Here is a 25,285-nt window from a genome sequence, read left to right on the forward strand (position 1 = left end):
CCCTGAGGTAGTACTGTCCAAGTATACTGGCGCCCCCTATGGGTGAAAGCGAACAAGTATTGTGACTCAGGCGCGATGGGCACAGAGAAAAACGCAGAACAAAGGTCGATGACCGTGAAGTATGTTGCGTCCGGCGGAATTGACATCATGAGGGTTTCTCCGTTTGGAACTAGTGGGTGTATGCCCTGTATCACCTTGTTCACCTCCCTTAAATCCTGTACAAATCTCCATTTGTCCTTTGACGGCTTTTTAACTGGCAAAATTGGTGTATTACATGGGCTGTTAGTTTCTACGATAATCTTCTGTTCCACTAGGGATTGAATCACTGGAGCTATGCCTACGTCGGCCTCAGGTCGTAGCTTATACTGTTTTACGTTTGGCAAGCGCATCCCCGGCTGCACTGCTATCACTAGAGGTTTGGCGTCTCGCATCCGTCCAACCTCACCGTCGCTTTTGGGCCATAAATTGTCCGGCACCTCCGCTAGGAGGTAATCCGACTCACCCGGGTCCGTCAGCACTGCCCTCATGGCATAGGTGCCTTTGGGGGGCAACTCTGCCTCTTCGAACTTTCCGTCCCTCCGTTCTGCCTTAATGTCAATTGAGAACCCTTCACCGTTTTCGAGCCGTTTCAAAGTCCAGCGGCCCCTCTTACACCGATAACCATGTAAGGGAACTTCTCGTAACCGCCCTACCATCCAACCTACACTTTCCGGCGGCCACCCTTTGGCAGTAGTGAGGGTAACATGGGCGACCGCTCCTTCGGGGTATTGGGTCAGCGCATGCTGACTCGGGGTTAGGACTACCTCAATTCCTATTCCCTCACGCCCGATCCATACCCGTGACAAGTGTAGAGGCATCCATTTGCCCAGCTTTTCCTTAACCCTTTCCCGGTAGTTCTCGTCCTCACCCGTTGCATCATAGTACGCAGTGCAATGGGGTGGATTATCCTTTAAGTCCTTTATCGAAATTTGGTGCTGTTGCATCCAATCTCGCAGCACTGAACTGTCCAAACACACATTATCTATGATATATGTCCAAGCAGACAAAGCCCCTGGATCCAAGCGCCACCAATACGCGGTGGGGCCGGGACGAGCCAGTGCCGTCATCAACAAGTCGCGTTTAGACTCCGCGACGTCTACGAAAACTCCCTCCTCGGTACATGAGATTTGACAGCCCAAACGGCACAATAAATCCCGTCCCAGCAAATTCGTCGGGGCGGTAGTGGTCATCAAGAAAGCATGTTTAGCCTCCAGCGGGCCGCATGTTACTCGCACTTCCTCCGAAATAGGAAGCGCTTGGGGTAAACCCGAAACACCCAGTATTTGAACGTTCCTGGCCGTAGGGCGCAAAGAGGGCAATTGCCCCTTGTTAATTGTGCTGCGAGTCGCACCCGTATCTACGAGAAATTCTAATTGTCTTCCCTCCACGTCCAACATCATGGTTGGTTCCTCTGCCGGTGTCATGGTCAAGAGAGGACACTCCTTGGGCGACTCGCCAGCGTCCCGTCAATAGGCCCCTCTATTGTATTGGGGCTGAAACCCCTTACGAGCCTTTGGGCAATCACGTATCCAGTGTCCCATCTGCTTGCAATAATGGCACGGTTCCTGCGGAACCGGTGGTGCGGAGGGCATAGGTCGTCCCTCTACAGCTCCCCTTCCGCCCTGCCTGCGTTCTGGCGGCCCCCAAAGTGACTGGTTCACTGGTTGCCACTGCGGCGGACCCCGAGGCGGGGCCCAGTTCCCCCTTGGTCCGTTCTGCATCCCACTATTGGGGGGTGGTCCGGGGTTTTGGAGAAGGGGTCTTGGTGGATACCAATTTTGGGGAGGGGGCCCTTGCACATTCCAAGTTTGAGGGTTTTGAGGAGGAAGGGGAAGAGGGGGTGGTATTGTCCATTGTTGTTTTACCTCGTTCATATTAATTAGTCCAAAATCTTCCTCAGTACAACCGTCGCAGTTTTCATTTTCGCTGTGGATCCACTCTCCGTTGGGGAATTGGCCCTTATAGAAAAAAGGATAACAACTCCTCCTATGTTCCTCTGGACCTCGAACAGGTCCCCACTTCTGGCACTGTTCGTGTATGTAGTTCTGACTCTGATCCCCTTTTTTATTTTGGTTAAATTGAGCCCGTTTCTCCTGGACAAACATTTGCAATATTTCCTCCTTAGTATCCTTCTTCTCCTCTAGGGAGGAGCCCGGGCATTGTTCCAGTTTGTCGCATAATTCGTTGGTTGTCATTCCCTTCCAGCCGAAGAGGACGGTCTGTACCTGTTTCTTTAACACCGGCCGAAGCCCCTCGATTAGATATTGATTTACCAATGGTTGGGGTAGCCCTCCCAGCTGCATCGGACCCAGTCCTCCCCAGCGCGCAATGGCCTTTTCTAACCTTTCTCGGTACTCTCCAATTGGTTCTCCTGCCTTTTGTTTTATGGCCCCGATTTTTCCCCAATCCGGACCCCCTGCTGGCAACAGCGCATGTTCGATGGCACCCAGCAGCCGGACCTTCAGTGCATCCCATTGCACTAGTGTTATCCGGGGGATTGCACCCACCGCCCTTGGGTCGTCGTGCGGCCAGTGTGCTCTTTGTCTAGCCCTTTCCCATACTTTGGGTGGGAGCACGGATACTCCCATATGAGTTATGTCTCGATAGTCGCACTCGCCAGCTATAAACCAATTCGACATGGTCGGCACTATCTGCCGCGGATCCTCAATAAGCAAATGTTGAATCCTTTCCCGCATTACAGTTAAAGAGGATTCTTTCCATGGTACCCTTTCTCGAACCCCCTGTCCTTGGGCGTCAACTCCGATAACTTGTACGGGGCACAATGTTTTCCTTCCCTCTATTTCCTGACATTCCAATGGGGTAGTTTGTGAGGTCCCTTTCTCATTACAACCTACCAGTGAGGGGTATAACCCATCCGGTCCTATCGGTGGCGGGAACCCTGCGATGTCGGTCCCGTCATCTATTCCGTTAGCCCCGAGTTGTGCAAACAGTCTTTCCTGGCTCGGGTGGTTCTGGGGTATCTGGGGCGCGATGGTAGCGGGGTTATAGGGAGGTGGTAGCGGGGGCGCAGAAAGGATAGGTGGTGCCTGAAACCCCGGGACAGGGTTTAGGTCTGGGGCTGGGGAGGGTAGATTGGTCGCTACCTCCCCTCTCGCGGGGTCTGGTTTTTCAACGAGCGGCATCAGTCGCGCGTTGGCCTGCTTTTCTATTTCCTTAAGCGCTTCATCCTGCTCTTTATTCGCCTGTTTCCTCAGACCCTTGAGTTTTGTTACCTCACCAGCCAAGCTGGCCTGTTTCGACTTTGCGTGTCGCTTCATCGCTTCTTCCTTCCACCAGCCAAAGACTTTCCAATAGTCAGGCGGAAAGTGTTTCGTGGCCTGTTCGAACTTTTCTAATGTCTCATACAACACGTCCAATTTTTCCAGCGCAAAAGACCCTCCTTCGGGCCACGGTTCTCCTAAATCCTTCGTCAATGCAACCCATGACTTCCCTGGTCTCACAGCAGCATAGCCATACCTCTTAAACATAAAAAATGCTGGGGTATGTCTAAGCGGTTCACCTGCCTTTACTGTCTTATTACCTATACTGTTACCCATCCTAAGAAACCTTAGCTTACCGACGTAGCCTTGTACTCGTGAGGATCTCCCGCCTCGCGGCACAGCTACACTACCTAACTCTGAGAGGCTCGCAGCCTTGTACCCGTGAGGTTCGCCCGCCTCGCGTGGTACGGCCGCGCTACCTACTCTCCTGAGAGGCTCGTCCGCCTACACAGCCGTCTATCCTACCCTTACTGCACTTTCCTGGCGTCCTACGCCCGTGTAATAGTTCTGATCTTACTTAAAACTAAAATCCCGACGTCTCCCGGGTAGGCCTCGGATCGGGACGCCGCCCTTATCCTTACCCTCACAACCCAGAGATCTATTACCCCTTAACCTCAGGCGCCCAACGTGGGGCACTTCTCCTTACGTAACGTTACCCTAACGAGTCCATAAACAATCAGTTGCTCCAGGACCCAAGCGGTCCGTAATTAAATTTAGGTTCGTGGAACAGGTATGAGCAGGGAACGGAACGTACGGCGACCGAGCAAGAGAGAGTGGGTTACAATTTGGACTGACCCCCGGGCTAAAAAGGAAAAAACAAAAGAAAACCACAGCTCACCTGACCCGGATCAATTGCCAGCTGGTCTCTCACCACTCCCTTGCCTGGGACCGCGTCCCGGACTGCCCAGACTGATCCCACCGCTGCCACCAGTTGTCGGATTGGGACTTAGGACTTGGGACTCAGAAGACTCAGAAGAAAGGAGCAACGGATATATTTATTGGAACTCGAGTACTCAAGCTTGAGGACAGCAAAGTTGCATTGAAACTCACAAGGAATGACCAACAGTACAACAAGATGCTCTGAAATAATTCAATTAACATTGCTTTATATAAAGAAAGTCAGGGGTGGAGTTAGCTCACAAGACACAGAGACAGAATGGGCTCATTGGGCCTCCCACCATAGTCCCATCCTGTTGTTCAGTTAATTAAAGGAAGTTCATCCAAGGCCAGTCATGGGTTAGCTCTGATAAGGAGATGGTCAGCATTATGTGGCAACATGTTTACAACTTTCTGTATAGCAGCTGGCTTGGGAAAGTACAAAGGGGAGTGGACACTCATAAAACTGTCAACTTGCAAGATAATGGCAGAGTCAGGAGAAAGGCAAAGAGAGATAAGAGTTGCCTCCAAGGCCTGAAAAGGGGAACTAGAGATTGTGCCCACGCAGGCCAGAGCACACAGGCAGAGAACTCCTTATTAGGATATTACACATCCTCAATGCAGTAGAAAGAACTCAGTATCATAAAAGAGTACAGTAGCAAGTCAAAACAAAACATATAATTGGTTATACTTGGTAATTGGTAAAGCAGCAAGGATATACAAAGGGGGAGGGGCATTACAGCTCCCTACATATATATATATATATATATATATATATATATATATATACCAGTGAAACCTTGACTTACGAGTGCACCAACTTACGAGTTTTCCGAGATACGGGCCGTCGCTCGGGCGGTTTATTGCTTTGAGATGCGAGCCGAGATCTGAGTTACGAGCTTACGCCACCCGCCACCAGGTGGGTTCCGGTCACGTGGTTATCTTGCCGTGCAAGCATCTCTGCCGTATATTGCTGCTGTTTTGTTTTCGCATTTTGGTTATTTTGGAGCTGACGCCACCCGCCACCAGGTGGGTTCCGGTCACGTGGTTATCTTGCCGTGCAAGCATCTCTGCCGTATATCGCTGCTGTTTTGTTTTCGCATTTTGGTTATTTTGGAGCTGACGCCACCCGCCACCAGGTGGGTTCCGGTCACGTGGTTATCTTGCCGTGCAAGCATCTCTGCCGTATATCGCTGCTGTTTTGTTTTCGCATTTTGGTTATTTTGGAGCTTACGCCACCCGCCACCAGGTGGGTTCCAGTCACGTGGTTATCTTGCCGTGCAAGCATTTCTGCCGTATATCGCTGCTGCTTTGTTTTCGCATGTTGGTTATTTTGGAGCTTACGCCACCCGCCACCAGGTGGGTTCCGGTCACGTGGTTATCTTGCCGTGCAAGCATTTCTGCCGTATATCACTGCTGCTTTGTTTTCGCATTTTGGTTATTTTGGAAGGGTCCTAAGAAATTGAGTGCCAAGGGCAGTACTGAGAAGAAGAAGAGGATGATGTGCTTGGATATAAAACACACAATCGTCGAAAAACATGAGCGAGGTGTGCGTGTTGTCGACTTGGTGAGGCGGATGTGAAGGCAGCTGAAGATTTTATTATAACTTTTGCCGAACTGATAGAAGCCGAACGATACATCCCCCAGCAAATCTTCAACTGTGACGAGACAGGGCTCTTCTGGAAAAAGATTCCGAGGAGGACGTATATAACGGCAGAGGAGAAGAGCATGCCAGGCCACAACTTGTTCAGAGTGCCGGCGATAGCTCGCCTTCTCTTTGTGGAAAACACGGTGAGATCCTTAACATCCAACAACTAATGGGACGCAAACGGGGCGCCCAGTTTAGCGGTACACACATTGATGAATCACCCTGCCTGTGATTCACCCATGACAGGTTATAGCTGGGTCGGGATTCAAACCCAGGCTGGACAGTTTAGAGTCAAGTGTGCCTACCTCCAGTCCAGGCCATCCTGCCAACTTGTATGCTGCATACAGGTGAAATATAAAGCGCGAGATATTTTTATATATACTGTATATTTAAAAAAAAATTGGTGTGGTTTTTGGCGGGCTGGAACGGATTAATAGCATTTCAATGCATTTTAATGGGGAAATTTAATTTGAGAAACGAGCAAATTGAGTTACGAGCTCGGTCACAGAACGAATTAAACTCGTAAGTCAAGGTTTCACTGTATATATATATATATATATATATATATATATATATATATATATATATATATATATATATATATATATATATATATATATATATATATATATATATATATATATACTGAAACGCAAAAGAAACTTACCACCTTTGAAACCTTTAAATATCAACAATAACACTGCGTGTAGTAAATGTGTGAACTTATTTGTGGACAATAGTGTCCTCACTGTCAGACAAAACGGTCACGGATGGTCACTTGAACCTTCAATGGTCACTTCATAGCACAGCTGTTGAACAGCCGTTTTGACTGTCAGTGATTAGCCAAGGGGTACGGGATGATTTTAATGAGCTGCACGTGATGTCTTGATATTGGCTTTAAAAAGGCCAGTGCAAAATGGGCATTTCAATCAACATGCCACGATTGTCAAGGGATCAACGGCAGCGTGCCCTGGGCATGCTGCAAGGCGGACTGAGCTACTGTGAGGTGGCACGTCGCCTTGGCTGTTCACACCAGACGATATCAGCCCTGGTGGACAGAGACACCCTCCACAACTCTGCAGATGACAGACCTCGATCAGGGAGGCCAAGAGTCACCACTGCAAGGCAGGACAGGCAGATGGTCCGAAGTCACCTGCGGGATCGATTCCGTCCAGCATCCCGCACTGCGGCAGAAACTCCGGGGCGTGCAAACCCACGGATCTCCAATGATACTGCACGAAGACGACTGCATGACTATGGTCTGACAGCCAGAAGACCATACAGAGGCCCCGTGATGACGGCTGCCCATCGCCGCAACCGACAGAGATGGTGCCAGCAGCATCAGCGGTGGACCTTGGCACAGTGAAACGAGGTCGCTTGCAGCGATGAGTCAAGGTTCTGTGTGGACACTGGACAGTCCTGATGGGCGTGAGCGTGTCTGGAGAAGAACTGGCGAGCGATATGCCGATTGTTGCGTGCGTCAAGCCAACAGGTGGGGTGGCCCAAGTGTGATGGTGTGGGCCGCCATATCAGGCCGGTACAGGACGCCACTGGTGGTTGTGGATGGGAATCTTAATGCCCAGCGGTATGTGGATAACATCCTGCGACCTCAACTGCTGCCATTCCTGCTAGACCACCCAGAACTGAGAACCTTTCAGCATGACAACGCTCGTCTCCATGCTGCTCGCTTTACCACTGCATTTCTCCAAGGCAAGAACATCAACACCATGCAGTGGCCTGCGCTCTCCCCTGACCTGAATCCCATAGAGCACCTGTGGGATGAGCTTGGGAGACGCGTAGTTGGCAGGGCCAGGACACGGGCAGAGCTGCTTCAGACATTGAGGACTGAGTGGGACAGAATCCAGCAGCAATCCATCCAAAGACTGGTAGGCAGTATACTCCGACGATGCACTGCCTGTATCCAAAACAATGGTGGCCACACACGCTATTGAAAGGGGACTGACATTGCACCCTGTGCTGTTCTGTACTGTAGAACAAACTGATGAGATGGTGTATCTTGGTCAAAAACTTGACATGTCATCAATAAAATGGCAATGTTTCAATTAGCAATTGTTGGTTTGTTTTATTTTGAAATGTTACAATTTTATTACATTTCAAACAAGTGGTGAGTTTCTTTTGCGTTTTCAGTCTTTTTGAAGTTGGTCAAAATGGTCAAAATGGTCAAATCTTTCGGTAAAAATGCCCATTTTGCACTGGCCTTTTAAAAGCCAATATCAAGACATCACGTGCAGCTCATTAAAATCATCCCGTACCCCTTGGCTAATCACTGACAGTCAAAACGGCTGTTCAACAGCTGTGCTATGAAGTGACCATTGAAGGTTCAAGTGACCATCCGTGACCGTTTTGTCTGACAGTGAGGACACTATTGTCCACAAATAAGTTCACACATTTACGACACGCAGTGTTATTGTTGATATGTAAAGGTTTCAAAGGTGGTAAGTTTCTTTTGCGTTTCAGTATATATATATATGCAGACTTGGTATTTAATATGGAATTTTTTTTTCTTCTTGACTTGGGTTTACTTTCTGAACTCAGTACATCAATCTGGTGAGTTTCTTTTAACCTTCGGTGATGACTTTGTTGAAAGAACCATGTAACTGATTGTCTTTCGCAGCAAGAAGTCAATAACAGGATTATATCACAGGTGGCGTGACAAAATGTAAGGGCAGGTACATTTGACGATTGGTTTCACAATCGGGTATATAAGGGTTGTTGCGTTCTGTATTAGTGGAAAACAACTGCTGCACGTCTACAAAAGTTATTGCCGCTTCCTTTGGAGATGGTCCGTCAACTTGACAATGCTGTTTGTCATGGAGTGGTGGCTTTACGAAATTCCGACATGAAACAGCGTGCTATTGCTCGGCAGTATGGCATCACTTAAGCTCAGGTGTCAAAGATCCTGAAACGAAATGCTCAGAGTGGTGTCCCTACTTCAATACCGAGGCCAGGACGTCCACGCAGAATCACAAGGAGAGATGATCGCCAGCTGCACCGGTTAGTCTGCAATGGCCGTACCAAGTCAGCTAATCGGCTTAGGGCTGAGTGGCAGCAACTGACAAATGTGCCTGTATCCAGAAGGCTAGTCAACCAACGACTGGTTCAAGCAGGCTATCGTGTCAGGCGTCCCCTGAGAAAGCCACGCCTGACCAGACAACACAGCCAGCGCCGATTGCAGTGGGCCAGAGAGCACCGTCAATGACAGCCAGGACACTGGAATCACGTGACCTTCAGTGACGAGTCTAGATTTCTGGTCTATCGTCAAGATGGCCACGTCGGAGTGCGCAGACAAGTGCATGAAGCCCACAACGAATATTGTATAGTGCCAAGAGTCCAAGCTGGAGGTGGTGGGGTGACTGTTTGGGCTGCTTTTCATGCAGGGGGCAAAACTGATCTGGTTGTTCTGAATGGAAACCTGAACCAGTTCAAGTACAGGGTCATTCTGGAAGAAACATTGCTTCCCTTTGCTCGTGCAGCCTTTCGAGGAAACTGTCTTCCAAGATGACAATGCACGGCCTCATCGTGCTCGCATGATCCAAACACTTTCTTGCTGACCGTGGTGTAGAGCATATGGAGTGGCCTGCCATGTCCCCGGATATGAATCCGATAGAGAACTTGTGGGCAGAATTAACGTGTCAAATCGACAACTTGGACCAGCACTCCAGCAGCCTACCTCTGTGCGTGAATTGCAGCAGACTATTGTCACTACATGGCAAGCGATTCCTGTCCAAACCTTGGCAAATCTCGTGAACAGCATGCCTCGACGTGTACGTGCTCTCCTGAATGCTCGTGGGGGTTACACGAAGTACTGAACTGTAATTTTACTGTCCGTAATCCCAGTCATAATTTAGCTTTTGTTTTTGTTGATTTTTTTTTTGGCTAATATGCAAAATAAAGAGATACTTCTGGAAAACGTACAGAAGTTTAACACAGTACTGTCCATGAATTGAGTTCGATATCAGTTTTCATCACTTTCAAGGATCAATTTATTTGCTTTGCAATGTCAAATGTGGTTTTTGTTTCTTTTAAAGGTCACATTAACAAAATCTAAAATAATTTCAACATAATTCCAATGAACTTTTGGTTCTAAGTCATCTTGAAAAGTAAGTTCACCCCCACAAAAAAAATATTCCATATTAAATGCCAAGTCTGTATATTGTTGCGGATCTCCCGTAGCCCGTCCATGTTACAAAGGGAGGATTAAACCCCTTTTTCCCCTTGGGTCTTCGTGTCCACGAGGCCGAATCGCCACTTCCGCAGCAAGCGTGAAAAAGGGTATCGGGTCGATGCCGCACGTACCTTTGACCCACGCTGCCACGAAAACGGGGACCGGACCTCGCACAAGCCACGCTTAATCGAGTACGTCCGAGCGGTGTGTGTATCATGTAACTCGTGCCGTTACTTTTATGGAACCCGATTCGAGCGGTTTTATTCGTACTATGCGAGGCCAATTAATGGAAGGGCCGGGAACGGTCAAATAAGAGGAATAACACAATTTATTATTTATGTACAGGATTCGAAGATTATATATATATATATATTATATACTGTATATATATATACAGTCATGTGAAAAGGTAAGTACACCCCATGTAAAGTTTTGACTTTTTCAACATATAGCTATTTGATCTTCATTTCAACAATATTGATAGATAAAGGTGATATTGAAGAGCCGGGCTCGTCCGAGAAGATATTTATTCGTAAAACCAACTCGGGAACACTGAAACTCTCAAAAGCCCGTTTATCGGGCTGCCTTATAAAGTACAACCAGAAACCGAAACCGAAACCGAAACCGAAACCGAAAGCCACGCCTCTCAGGCGAGGCGTGCTTCGGTGGTCACGTGATCAACAGGTGTAGCTGATTATACCCGCACGCGCGGCACGTTTTGGTGGTCACGTGACCAGCCACTCTGGGGCCGTGGTTCCCCGCCGGTGACGTCACCGGCTGGAGCAAGGAGATTCTGATGCAGGTCTCGCTTGGGGAACCCATGGGTCGCTACACACGCCCCCCCAGAATGGACTTGATCCAGGAAGGTCAACCTGAGGGGGGTCCGGATGACCCGACCGAAACGACCCCTGGCCAGTCGTGGGGGGCGGGGGGGGGGGTCCGGTGTGGTGGCGGGTGGTCAGACAGGGGGTGCAGGCAGGGGGGGGTCCAGTGTGGTGGCGGGTGGTCGGACGGGGGGTGCAGGATGGGGGGTGGCCGAGGGGCCGGGCAAGTCCTCGGGGGAGGCTGCCGAGGTTCCTCGCGGGCCTCCCGAGGTTGCAGTTCGCGAGTGCAGTGCCGAGAAGGCTCGAGCAGTGCACGCGAAAAGCGGGTGAGCCAACCGAGGGGCTGGTCAAGGCCTCGGGGGAGGCTGCCGAGGTTCCTCGCGGGCCTCCCGAGGATGCGGGGCTGGTCAAGGCCTCGGGGGATGCAGTGGACGGGGGGCGGCCGAGGGGCTGGGCAAGTCCTCGGGGGAGGCTGCCGAGGTTCCTCGCGGGCCTCCCGAGGTTGCAGTTCGTGGGTGCAGTGCCGAGAAGGCTCGAGCGGGGCACGCGAAAAGCGGGTGGGCCAACCGAAGGACTGGTCCAGGCCTCGGGGGAGGCTGCCGAGGTTCCTCGCGGGCCTCCCGAGGATGCAGGGTCGGAGAGGTAGTTGCGGTTGTAGTTGTAGGTGCGCGAGGGTGACAAAGCGGCCGTGCCGCGAACGTCAGTGCGCGCGAAGGTGACGAAGCAGCCGTTCCGCCAACGTCAGTGCGCGCGAAGGTGACAAAGCAGCCGTGCCTTCGGAGGGTCTTGGAATAGGTTCGCCCCTCCGGTCGTAGAGGAGGAGCCGAGCGCGGTGCGCGAACCTCATAGTCATGGCCGTCGTCGTTACCGAAACTCCGGCATGTCGAATCCGCGTTCGAAACTGCGCCCGAAGCCGTGCGGGAGAAGCCGGCGTCACCAGCCGAGGTGGCTTCCCTGGCTAGGGCGTGCTTGCCGTGTCCATTCGCAGCCCCCGCATCCGTGCGGGGGCAGTCGGGGTTGCGTGTTCAAATCACGTCGGGGTCACCAGTGAAGGAGTCCGGGCTCCAGCATGAGACGGACAAAATGATGGCAAGGCACAAACTCGTCCGAGAAGATATTTATTCGTAAAACCAACTCGGGAACACTGAAACTCTCAAAAGCCCGTTTATCGGGCTGCCTTATAAAGCACAACCAGAAACCGAAACCGAAAGCCACGCCTCTCAGGCGAGGCGTGCTTCGGTGGTCACGTGATCAACAGGTGTAGATGATTATACCCGCACTCGCGGCACGCTTTGGTGGTCACGTGACCAGCCACTCTGGCGCCGTGGTTCCCCGCCGGTGACGTCACCGGCTGGAGCAAGGAGATTCTGATGCAGGTCTCGCTTGGGGGACCCATGGGTCGCTACAATATAATATAACAAATATCATGAAACATTTACATTTTGTAGACCATTGTATAATTTAAATAAACATAAATGCAAATTTAGCATGTGGAAAAAGTAAGTACACCCCTACATTTATCACTACTTCAAATACCTAAAATTAGAATCAGGTGCACCAGCTCAGGTGCAAATGATTAGAACATCGTTAGAGAGGATCTTGGAGGAACCTGTCTTATTTAAACCTCAGACATTTAGTTTGGTTTGCTCTTTGTTGTTGAAGTGTGCGGCGTCACCATGCCTAGATCAAAAGAGCTCTCTGAGGCCTTCAGAAAGAAGGTTATAGATGCCTACGAGTCTGGGAAGGGATTTAAAAAGATCTCCAAACAATTTGAAATCAATCATTCGACTGTCCGGAAGATCATCTACAAGTGGAGAAGATTCCAAACAACTGCCAACTTGTTCAGGCCAGGCCGCCCCAGCAAGTTCAGCCCGAGAGCAGACCGCAAGATGCTGAAAGAAGTCTCTAAGAACCCCAGAATGTCATCATGGGACCTACAGGTAGCTCTTGCCACTGTTGATGTCAAAGTGCACGAGTCTACCATTAGAAAGAGGCTGCACAAATTTGATCTACATGGGAGGTGTGCCAGGAGGAAACCTTTGCTGTCCAGAAAGAACATCAGGGCAAGACTAAAGTTTGCCAATGAACACCTTGGCAAAGACCAGCACTCCTGGAACAATGTGCTCTGGACGGATGAGTCAAAGGTAGAGCTATTTGGCCACAGTACCAGAAGACATGTTTTGGCGAAAACCAAAGACAGCATTTGACCACAAGAACCTGATACCAACTGTAAAGCATGGTGGTGGAAATATTATGGTTTGGGGCAGCTATGCTGCATCAGGGCCTGGGCAGCTCTCCATCATAGAATCCACTATGAATTCTTCATTGTACCAGGGGGTGCTTGAGGATAATGTGAGGCCATCTGTCGGAAAGGTGAAGCTCAACCGAAGGTGGACCTTGCAACATGACAATGAACCTAAACATACCAGTAAATCCACCAAGTAATGGCTGAAAAGAAAGAAATGGAGGGTTCTGGAATGGCCAAGTCAAAGCCCGGATCTAAATCTCATTGAAATATTGTGGGAGGATTTGAAACAAGCTGTGCATGCAAGAAACCCCTCAAACATCGCACAGCTGAAAGAATTCTGCATGGAGGAGTGGGCAAAAATTTTTCCCAGTCGATGTCAGAGACTGGTAGACAGTTATAAGAAACGCCTACTTGAGGTTGTTTCTGCCAAAGGGGGCAATACCACCTATTAGAGCCAAGGGTGTACGTACTTACTTTTTCCACATGCGAAATTTGCATTTATGTTCATTTAAATTATACAATGGACTACAAAATGTAAAGGTTTCATGATATTTGTTATATTATATCACCTTTATCTATCAATATTGTTGAAATGAAGATCAAATAGCTGTATGTTGAAATATGTTGAAAAAGTCAAAACTTTACATGGGGTGTACTTACTTTTTCACATGACTGTATATATTATGTATAAACAAATTATAAATATTAAGCAAGTGGTTCACTTTGTCTGTCTACAAACGTCAGTTTATGATCGAGGCACAACTTCATTTCAATTGAATGTAATTGTTTGAACATGAATTGGAAAACAAACCTGTAGTTTAGCAGGACTTTAGCTCTGAATTCGTCATGATCGCCAAATACACAGAGGAGTGAGATAATATTGTTACGTTTATGGGGGGTAGGCAATGAAATACCTTAGTTCAGGTGGAAGTGTATATATTACCATGCTCTGAATGTCACGATGAAGAATAAGAAACCCCATGTACCATAAGTAGGGATCTGTTAGACCATATGTCATGTAAGAGTATCTTTGTTCCCATGACGAGGGGTGGGGTTATGTTAATTAGTTAGGGATTAATGGTAAATCCCCTGTGTGCAATTGCTTCTGTTATTTCCCCTCTGTTACTTATGACAATGCAGCACACACACATAGCCAGACAATCGGCATGCATTATTACAATAAATAAAAGTAACCGGAATAGGACATTGGAAACTACCACTGGTACCACCGACCTGGTGATCACAAAGGTCAGGACAGCGAAAGAGTGATGTGGCGGTGGCCATTGATTGGACGGACATTGTCGGGTGACGTAAGAGCCTAGAGAACAAAAGACTGTGTTCCGACATTTTCTGCCTCTTCCCTTTGGGTCCTGGCCTCCATAGCGAACGGTCAATAATTATTTCCTCTTGTGCCAGGGACAGACAGGGAACAGTCGCATTTATAGCGCTCTTGCGCCAGGGACATTGGAGGTTTTGATGATCGTGAGGAGGGACGGTCGTGGCTCGTGGTCTCTGGTGCGCTTGGCCATAGCTTCGTGATGGCTGAGGGCCATGCCGAATGAACCAGAGAGGCAGCGGTGCTGTGTGGAGCAGAGACGAGGACGAGCGTGGTTGGAGTGACCGAACGGCGTGCTAAGGCCTGTTCCCGGTCACGGATTGCGTGCCAACCAGTGTGCTGTTCCTGCGCACGGACTGCGTGCCAACCAGTGTGCTGTTCCCGAGCACGGACTTCGTGCCAACCAATGTGCTGTTCCTGCGCAAGGACTCGGGGGCTGTGACGATTCCCGACAGGGTTCAAGAGACATTCAGAGTACATATATATATATTGTTTTGTTTGTTGTTTTTTTTGTTTTTGTTTTTTTTAGATGGAAGGAAGCATAACACGCTTATTTTCACATTTATTTTTCCCCTTGTGTGTATACCGGTCCGTGTGGGAGCACTCCATTTAGGATATTAGTTTTATCGTACATTTTCTTGTTTCCTGCGTTTGTTTTTATTAAACATTTTTTTGTACATTTTAATTCTGTGTTGGTTTGAGTTGATACCAGCTTCGAAGACATCCAGTGGGGTCCATGAAGGGAAGAGCTTCGCTGCGCAAAAAAATAACAGACACATAAAACATATGATAAAGGGAGCAGGACACAAGATGGGGAGAGAGAGGGAAGCACACAAGTACAACAGTAGAGAACAGGGACGTCGGGAGATCTGTGGGAGGGAGAGGGCTTGGGGGGAGGAGGCATGGGAAGGGGGGGGGGGTGGGGGTGGGAAACGTATAAACACATGGACACTGCAAGGACTTCCAGGAAAGAAGTCGGTATTTCAAAAAAGTGGATCTGGGTTGAATTAACAGGGGTAGAAAAGATCAAGGTTTTGGATGGCGGAAGATAAGAGATGGTGGTGGCCAGCTGTTTTAAAGACCTGGAGGGAGGAGTGGAATTGAAGAGAGTGAGGGAGTTTGTTCCAGAGGTGGGAGAAAAGGGGAATGAAAGAGTGAAGGTGAATAGAGAGTCTTGATTTTGGCAGTTTCACCATAAGAGGATAATTATTTTAACTTATTTAACATAAATTTCATTTTAACTTGTTAGATAAGGTGGTGTAAAAGATGCTGCATCAACGGTGGTAAACTCCCGGAATTTTTATATACTTTAACATTGGAGAATACAAATCACCATTTTGGCACTTTCAAAACTGTTCCATTTATTAAATAGTAGGCCTACATGGCCAAAATCTTACGTTTTATGTCATCATGAGCATGACCAATCAAATTTGCCGTTTGTAGACCCCACCCATGTTCTTGTTTCTCAAGATGGTGCAGGGTAAGATGTTCGATGAACTCTGCAGATATTATTATCTTAACTATAATTCACCAAATCTCTGTCCGTCTGTCTGTCCGTCCGTCTGTCTGTCTGTCTGTTCCCACTTACCGCAAAAACGGCTGAACCGATCGCAACGACATTTTGGGTGGGTAATCCTGGGACCTCCTGGAGTAAAATAGGCTATATTGTTTTTCCAATTTTTTCCAATTTCACGTTTTTCTAATTTCCAGTTTTTCCAAACACGCTGGAATAATATTTACTGATATGAACAGTGATGTGGCTTTTATTGAAATTCTACAAATACTGTTTCGATTTTGATGAGTTGCATGTGATATGATTTAACAGATGTTTATATAAATCGTTTAAAATAAAAAAGCCTTCAATTTCTGGTATTTTGCCTTTTCATTTTGGCCTCCCAATTGAAGCCCCGCCGGTAGGGTGGGTATCGTTGCTAGTCTTACTATAATTCACCAAATGTCTGTCCGTCTGTCTGTCCGTCCGTCCGTATGTCTGTTCCCAGGTACCGCAAAAACTGCTGAATCGATCGCAACGAAATTTTGGGTGGGTAATCCTGGGACCCCCTAGAGTAAAATAGGCTATATTGTTTTTCCATTTTTTCCCCCCAATTTTCCAATTTCCAATTTTTCTAATTTCCAGTTTTTCCAAACATGATGGAATAATATTTACCGATATGAACAGTGATGTGGCTTTTATTGAAATTCTACAAATACTGTTTCGATTTTGATGATTTGCATGTGATACGATTTAACGGATGTTTATATAAATCGTTTAAAAGAAAAAAAGCCTTCAATTTCTGATATTTATCCTTTTCATTTGGGCCTCCCAATTGAAGCCCCGCCCATAGGGCGGGTACCATTGCTATTTATTATAATATTGTATTTGTCGATTCTCCCTCCTTTATCCCATGTAGATTCCATACACAGGCTCGTCAATGAACCCAGCTCGCTCCCTCGGTTCAGCTGTTGTATCAGGAGAGTGGCCAGCACACTGGGTAAGGTCATTACAATTTCCAGTGCATGGTTGGGATGGTTGGGCTGACTGGGAAAGCTGAGAGTTCCCCTATTGTGGACACAATATACTTTACTCATATTTACGTAACTTTACCAGTATGTTATACTGCACTTTCTTTTTTCTCAGCAGTCACTGATCCCTTCCCATCTGACTCACGAATGCAGGTATACTGGGTCGGTCCAATCCTGGGAGGCCTCCTGGCCTGCGGTATGTACGAATACCTTCTCTGCCCAAACCCCCAACTCAAGCATCGGATTCGAGAGGCGTGGAAGTGGTCCTCCGACGTCAAAGAGGACGCCCCAGGTTCTTCTGAGAATGTACACTCGGATGACATAAAGATGGAACATACTGGAGAGAATCCTAAAAGAGGCATTCCTTAGATGAGAATCATAAAGGAGGAAATCCTTTGGAGATGAGAATCCTAAAGGAGGAAATCCTTTGGAGATGATGGAGTGTAAAGAACTACCTTGTATTTAGCTCATTTGTTCATCCAGGGAAAAGGTTGATTCAATTTTGGGTGTTCAGTATATAATGAAGTCTGGCCAGTCACGTGATAGCAAATCCAGAGTGAGAATGGGTAGGAGCTTGTTACGAACGGACAATAAGTTTGCTCAAAATCTTACATTAACGCAAATTCATCAGTGATGTATAACCGACTCATTGATCCGGTCCCACGGATCAGCAATAAGGCGATAAATAGGTCAAAGGTGACGTAGGAAGACTGGTCAGCCGTCGGGATTCGTGTGCCAATTTCGTGTTTTACTAGGTTGGAGTTCAACACGTTTTGTAGATATTTTAAACATCGTCTAATTGGCTCTGAAGTGTGGGCTTGGCCGATCGAGGTGAAAATCACGGCAGGGGTGCTCACCTTCACTCCTCTTTTCTCCCGCCTCTGGAACTCCCTCACTCCATTCAATCCCACTCCTCCCTCCAGGTATTTAAAACAGCTGTTCATCACCATCTTATCTTCCCCCATCCAAAACCTTGATCTTTTCTACCACCGTTAATTCACTCCAGATACACTTTTTTGAAATACCGACTTCTTTCCTGGGAGTCCTTGCAGTGTCCATGTGTTTTTCTTTTTTTTAACCTCTCCCACACCTTCCCTTGCCTCCTCCCCCCCCCCCAAGCCCTCTCCCTCCCACAGATCTCCCGATGTCCCTGTTCTCCACTGTTGTGTTTGTGTGCTTCCCTCTCTCTCCCCATCTTGTCTCCCGCTCTCTTTATTATACGTTTTATGTGTCAGTTTTTTTTTTTTGTCGTTAATGTTAGCTCTTACACGAGCCTCGATCTTGTATACAAATAAAATAATAAAAAGCTGGGTTTAAAAAAAAAAAATCAATGATAGTGAGCATCAATGATGTGAAAGATTTGAATGAGTAATTAAGGCTACCCTAAAACGCTTTTGCAAGTATATCTTGGCTCCAGTAAGGTCAAAGGTCATGGTTTATTAACCACGGTGTCCGAGTTTGCACGAACCAACACCCTGGCAATGATTTTGCAACATCAGTTAAGAGCGAATGTTGCAAATATCACTTTGATGAGGATGTAATGGCCACAGGCTTTTCCCAATACTCCGAATCTAGAGCCTCCCAGTTACTCATCGCTCTTCGGATCTTCTTATTCATGGGAAACTAACCTTCAATACACTAATTCTATACAAATGATTTGTGCCGAGTTCATAATATAACTCTGATAATGCTGCATTAACTTTTTGATACTCATTTAAATAAATAGTCGATTTTTTCATTGTTATCCTGGGTGGCTTAGTTATGCTGAGTGGTTAGGTTACCCTTGGTGGTTTGGTTATCCTGGGTGATTTGGTTACCCTTGGTGGTTTGGTTATCCTGGGTGATTTGGTTATCCTGGGTGATTTGGTTATCCTAGGTGGTTTGGTTATCCTGGGTGATTTGGTTATCCTGGGTGGTTTGGTTATCCTGGGTGGTTTGGTTATCCTAGGTGGTTTGGTTATCCTGGGTGATTTGGTTATCCTGTGTGGTTTGGTTATCCTGGGTGGTTTGGTTATCCTGTGTGATTTGGTTATCCTAGGTGGTTTGGTTATCCTGTGATTTGGTTATCCTGGGTGATTTGGCTATCCTGTGTGGTTTGGTTATCCTAGGTGGTTTGTTTATCCTGGGTGATTTGGTTATCCTGGGTGGTTTGGTTATCCTGCATGGTTTGGTTATCCTGGGTGATTTGGCTATTCTGCGTGGTTTGGTTATCCTGGGTGATTTGGTTATCCTGGGTGGTTTGGTTATCCTGTGATTTGGTTATCCTGGGTGATTTGGCTATCCTGGGTGGTTTGGTTATCCTGGGTGGTTTGGTTATCCTGGGTGATTTGGTTATCCTGGGTGATTTGGTTATCCTGCATGGTTTGGTTATCCTGGGTGGTTTGGATATCCTGTGTGATTTGGTTATCCTAGGTGGTTTGGTTATCCTGTGATTTGGTTATCCTGGGTGATTTGGCTATCCTGTGTGGTTTGGTTATCCTAGGTGGTTTGTTTATCCTGGGTGATTTGGTTATCCTGGGTGGTTTGGTTATCCTGCATGGTTTGGTTATCCTGGGTGATTTGGTTATCCTGGGTGGTTTGGTTATCCTAGGTGGTTTGGTTATCCTGTGATTTGGTTATCCTGGGTGATTTGGTTATCCTGCGTGGTTTGGTTATCCTGGGTGGTTTGGTTATCCTGTGTGATTTGGTTATCCTAGGTGGTTTGGTTATCCTGTGATTTGGTTATCCTGGGTGATTTGGCTATCCTGTGTGGTTTGGTTATCCTAGGTGGTTTGTTTATCCTGGGTGATTTGGCTATTCTGCATGGTTTGGTTATCCTATGTGGTTTGGTTATCCTGGGTGATTTGGTTATCCTGGGTGGTTTGGTTATCCTAGGTGGTTTGGTTATCCTGTGATTTGGTTATCCTGGGTGATTTGGCTATCCTGGGTGGTTTGGTTATCCTGGATGGTTTGGTTATCCTGGGTGATTTGGTTATCCTTGGTGGTTTGGTTATCCTAGGTGATTTGGTTATCCTGCATGGTTTGGTTATCCTGGGTGGTTTGGTTATCCTGGGGGATTTGGTTATCCTGGGCGATTTGGTTATCCTGGGTGGTTTGGTTATCCTGTGTGATTTGGTTATCCTAGGTGGTTTGGTTATCCTGTGATTTGGTTATCCTGGGTGATTTGGCTATCCTGTGTGGTTTGGTTATCCTAGGTGGTTTGTTTATCCTGGGTGATTTGGTTATCCTGGGTGGTTTGGTTATCCTGCATGGTTTGGTTATCCTATGTGGTTTGGTTATCCTGGGTGATTTGGTTATCCTGGGTGGTTTGGTTATCCTAGGTGGTTTGGTTATCATGTGATTTGGTTATCCTGGGTGATTTGGCTATCCTGGGTGGTTTGGTTATCCTGCGTGGTTTGGCTATTCTGCATGGTTTGGTTATCCTATGTGGTTTGGTTATCCTTGGTGGTTTGGTTATCCTGCGTGGTTTGGCTATTCTGCATGGTTTGGTTATCCTATGTGGTTTGGTTATCCTGGGTGATTTGGTTATCCTGGGTGGTTTGGTTATCCTAGGTGGTTTGGTTATCCTGTGATTTGGTTATCCTGGGTGATTTGGCTATCCTGGGTGGTTTGGTTATCCTGGATGGTTTGGTTATCCTGGGTGATTTGGTTATCCTTGGTGGTTTGGTTATCCTAGGTGATTTGGTTATCCTGCATGGTTTGGTTATCCTGGGTGGTTTGGTTATCCTGGGGGATTTGGTTATCCTGGGTGGTTTGGTTATCCTGTGATTTGGTTATCCTGGGTGATTTGGTTATCCTGGGTGGTTTGGTTATCCTGGATGGTTTGGTTATCCTATGTGGTTTGGTTATCCTGTGATTTGGTTATCCTGGGTGATTTGGTTATCCTGGGTGATTTGGCTATTCTGCATGGTTTGGTTATCCTATGTGGTTTGGTTATCCTGGGTGATTTGGTTATCCTGGGTGGTTTGGTTATCCTAGGTGGTTTGGTTATCCTGTGATTTGGTTATCCTGGGTGATTTGGCTATCCTGGGTGGTTTGGTTATCCTGGATGGTTTGGTTATCCTGGGTGATTTGGTTATCCTTGGTGGTTTGGTTATCCTAGGTGATTTGGTTATCCTGCATGGTTTGGTTATCCTGGGTGGTTTGGTTATCCTGGGGGATTTGGTTATCCTGGGCGATTTGGTTATCCTGGGTGGTTTGGTTATCCTGTGTGATTTGGTTATCCTAGGTGGTTTGGTTATCCTGTGATTTGGTTATCCTGGGTGATTTGGCTATCCTGTGTGGTTTGGTTATCCTAGGTGGTTTGTTTATCCTGGGTGATTTGGTTATCCTGGGTGGTTTGGTTATCCTGCATGGTTTGGTTATCCTATGTGGTTTGGTTATCCTGGGTGATTTGGTTATCCTGGGTGGTTTGGTTATCCTAGGTGGTTTGGTTATCATGTGATTTGGTTATCCTGGGTGATTTGGCTATCCTGGGTGGTTTGGTTATCCTGCGTGGTTTGGCTATTCTGCATGGTTTGGTTATCCTATGTGGTTTGGTTATCCTTGGTGGTTTGGTTATCCTGCGTGGTTTGGCTATTCTGCATGGTTTGGTTATCCTATGTGGTTTGGTTATCCTGGGTGATTTGGTTATCCTGGGTGGTTTGGTTATCCTAGGTGGTTTGGTTATCCTGTGATTTGGTTATCCTGGGTGATTTGGCTATCCTGGGTGGTTTGGTTATCCTGGATGGTTTGGTTATCCTGGGTGATTTGGTTATCCTTGGTGGTTTGGTTATCCTAGGTGATTTGGTTATCCTGCATGGTTTGGTTATCCTGGGTGGTTTGGTTATCCTGGGTGATTTGGTTATCCTGGGTGGTTTGGTTATCCTAGGTGGTTTGGTTATCCTGTGATTTGGTTATCCTGGGTGATTTGGCTATCCTGGGTGGTTTGGTTATCCTGGATGGTTTGGTTATCCTGGGTGATTTGGTTATCCTTGGTGGTTTGGTTATCCTAGGTGATTTGGTTATCCTGCATGGTTTGGTTATCCTGGGTGGTTTGGTTATCCTGGGGGATTTGGTTATCCTGGGTGGTTTGGTTATCCTGGATGGTTTGGTTATCCTGGGTGATTTGGTTATCCTTGGTGGTTTGGTTATCCTGGGTGGTTTGGTTATCCTGGGTGATTTGGTTATCCTGGGTGGTTTGGTTATCCTGGGTGGTTTGGTTATCCTGGATGGTTTGGTTATCCTGGGTGATTTGGTTATCCTTGGTGGTTTGGTTATCCTGGGTGATTTGGTTATCCTGCATGGTTTGGTTATCCTGCGTGGTTTGGTTATCCTGGGGGATTTGGTTATCCTGGGCGATTTGCCAGTTTAACGTCCACCTGAGGGATGGTGCACAGATCGCCCTGCTTGTGAGACACCAGGATATAACTTTACAGATGAGTCGAGATTCGAACCCAGACTAGAGAGCTCAAAGGCGAGTGTGCATACCTCTTTTGTCTGTTCCTGTAGACCGCGGTTTTTCATCACAGGCCTTTTGATTACGAGTTTGAATCCCGAAACCATTCATATTATTCCATGTGGTTAAAATAAAATGGACAATACAATAATGTTAATAAAAGGATAAAGATTGCAGCATGTGTCTCATTCTTTGGTTTTAACTTCTCCCTGACTGAGACAATTCCTTCCTGCACAAAGTACTGGCAGACTTGCTGATACTACAGGACAGTAAACAAGGAAGGCCGAGTAAGAGATGGAGAGATGATCTCACAAGCTATAACTATGTACAATACACCTGGACAAGAGTGACGTAGAACAGAAATGTGTGGAACAATCGTACTGAGACCTTCATCCTGCAGTGAACTGAAAAGTCCTTGATGATGATGATGACGACAGGCTTTAGGTGGCCCAATCAACGGTCATGTCATTTCAACTATATAATATTTCCAGCCAAAAAAGCCTGGTGTTGGCTTAGCGGTTAGGGTGCCGGCTTGGGATCCGAGGATCTTGGGTTCAAATCCCGGTCGATCGCTGAATTAACGCCAGGGGGGTTGACTCAGCCTGTCATCCTTCCGAGGTCGGCAAATTGAGTACCAGTTCACTGGTAATTCCCTGTGTGTCGCAAGAGGCGGCTAACAGGGTTGGTGGCAGGAAGAGCATCCGGCCATAAAACATTGCTTCAAAAAAGGGGGACAATGGTGCCCGAAAAAGGCCACCCCCGCTCTGCAGGGAAAAATGGCCTCTAAATGTGGTTCAATATTTCCAGCCAAGTGCCAGACCTGGACGTGATATTAATTGGAGTCACAGGTGGCAGGAGCACACCAAAAGGGTCGATTAAAAACATTCCGTCTGTTACCGAGCTAAATGTAGGTGCCCTTTATTAATTTGAGAATGCTCATTCCAAATGTGAAGTCGACTCAACACACCTGAATTTTTAGTTACTGAAAAATGTCATTTTTCAGGCATTGGTGATGAAAAAAATAAAAATAAAATCAAACACATTGATTGTAATTGTACTTTGCACAATATAAACACATTGTATAATGTGCAGTAACTGTTAAGCATAAACTGAAGCACATTGAACAACATTTAACATATTGTTTAACTACAAGGTACTAGCTGAAGAGGTATATAAATATGTCCGCACGACAAATTGTGGAACGTTGACGTTATGAATTACCAATCTTGGGTGTTGCCAAATGTGCTTGGAGCACTTTTTCTTCTTTTACCTCCTTTCTCTTAATTTTATTTTTAAAATACAACAAATCACGAAATACAACCTCAACATACGATCTTCACAACACATATTACTCGATCGCTGCTGGGAAAAACCGCAGGCAGTGTATAAGTACAAGACCCGATTGAGGTCTGAAGGCCAATTATTTGATTTTGATATATTTTTTAGTTTTTAAACTTTTTTATAGCGCTATATAGTTGATTTTAATAGCGTAATAGATTAATTTGATAGTGCCTTCATTGTGCTGATATCTTGATGGGACCTCTCACCGTGCTCAAAGCTCACAGCACCAAGGCTGGGTAGAAGTCCAAGCGTGAATGAAGAAAATGCAACTTCATCGACATACGGCAATCAATTTATTCAAAGGCCTTTATCATATCTTGAACCAACTGAACAAAGCGGGCTGCTCTGTGGATCCCCAGGAAATTGTGGACTACCAGTTTGAAAGCCCCCCATGCATTCAGCTACATGGGTTCAGCTTTGACTGGAAGACTGGATCGGACTATAAATCCCAAATTTGTGGCCCAATAAATATTCCAGCTTTCAATTGTGTCAGTCTGGAGGTACAAACAGTGCAACATATGTCTTGTCCTGGTCGCCACCTTGTAACCGAAGTAGTGCTCGCACGTGAACTTGAGACAATTGGTTATGTTTTCTCTGTTCGGTACGAGGCGTAAACTTACCACATACGGAGTGAATGCAGTCTGCAATGTTCAGACACGTTTGTCTATTTTTTTGTGTGTACAAGATCGAGGCTCGTATAAGAGCTAACATTAATCACTTTTTTATATATATATATATATATATATACAGGATCGAGGTTCGTGAAAGAGCGAACATTTATCCCACAAAAAAATCAAAGAGACATACAAAGTATATAATAAGGGTGGCGGTAGACAATATGGGGAGGGAAGGGGAAGCACACAAACAGAACATTTGAGAGCAGGGACATTGGGAGATCTGTGAGAGGGAGAGGTCTGGGGGAGGGGGGGTGGGAGCGGGAGGGGGAGAAGTATAAAACACAAGGACACTGCCAGGACTTCCAGGAAAGAAGTCGGTATTTCAAAAAAGTGGATCTGGGGTGAAATTAGCGGGGGTAGAAAAGATCAAGCTTTTGGATGGGGGAAGATAAGAGATGGTGGTGAACAGCTCTGTTTTAAAGACCTGGAGGGAGAAGTGGGATTGAAGAGAGTGAGGGAGTTTGTTCCAGAGGCGGGAGAAAAGCGGAATAAAGGAGTGAAGATGAGCAGAGAGTCGAGATTTTGGTGTGAAGCCGGCCTCGGTGTAAGGAAGGAACACCAGCCCAGAGGGGACAGTATTCCATTGAGCTGTGGATGAAAGCCTTGTATGTAGTGAGGAGCTCCGGTGTGCCAAGGAAGGACTTCGCACGACGGATGATGCCCAGTCGGAGACTGGCTTTGTAGGCCAGCTTTGAAATGTGGTTTTCCCAGGAAAGATCATGGCAGCTAGTGAGACCCAAAAGCTTGAGTGACAGAACTTCTTGGAGAGGATTGTTCAGAAAGTAGATGGGAGGGTTGTCCAGTCGGTCTTTTCGGAGAGACATAGTAAGTGTGTGAGATTTGTCAGGAATGAAAGGCATGTTACACTT

At 46.9% G+C, this 25,285-nt stretch overlaps 1 protein-coding gene across 2 annotated transcripts in view; it reads left to right on the forward strand.

Moving 5' to 3' along the window:
• Nucleotides 1-22,574, forward strand: part of LOC137427091 (aquaporin-4) — a 129,082-nt gene extending 106,508 nt beyond the window's left edge. For both annotated transcript variants that reach the window (XM_068116256.2, XM_068116255.2), the window contains exons 4-5: nt 16,850-16,930; nt 17,115-22,574. In XM_068116256.2, the coding sequence (XP_067972357.1) occupies nt 16,850-16,930; nt 17,115-17,330 (297 nt within the window). In that variant the 3' untranslated portion in view covers nt 17,331-22,574. The remainder of the gene's footprint in view (nt 1-16,849; nt 16,931-17,114) is intronic.
• The last annotated feature ends 2,711 nt before the right edge of the window (nt 22,575-25,285 follow it).

This window comes from Myxine glutinosa, chromosome 5, assembly GCF_964187855.1.
Source record: "Myxine glutinosa chromosome 5, kmMyxGlut1.1, whole genome shotgun sequence".
Classification (NCBI taxonomy): Eukaryota; Metazoa; Chordata; class Myxini; order Myxiniformes; family Myxinidae; genus Myxine; species Myxine glutinosa.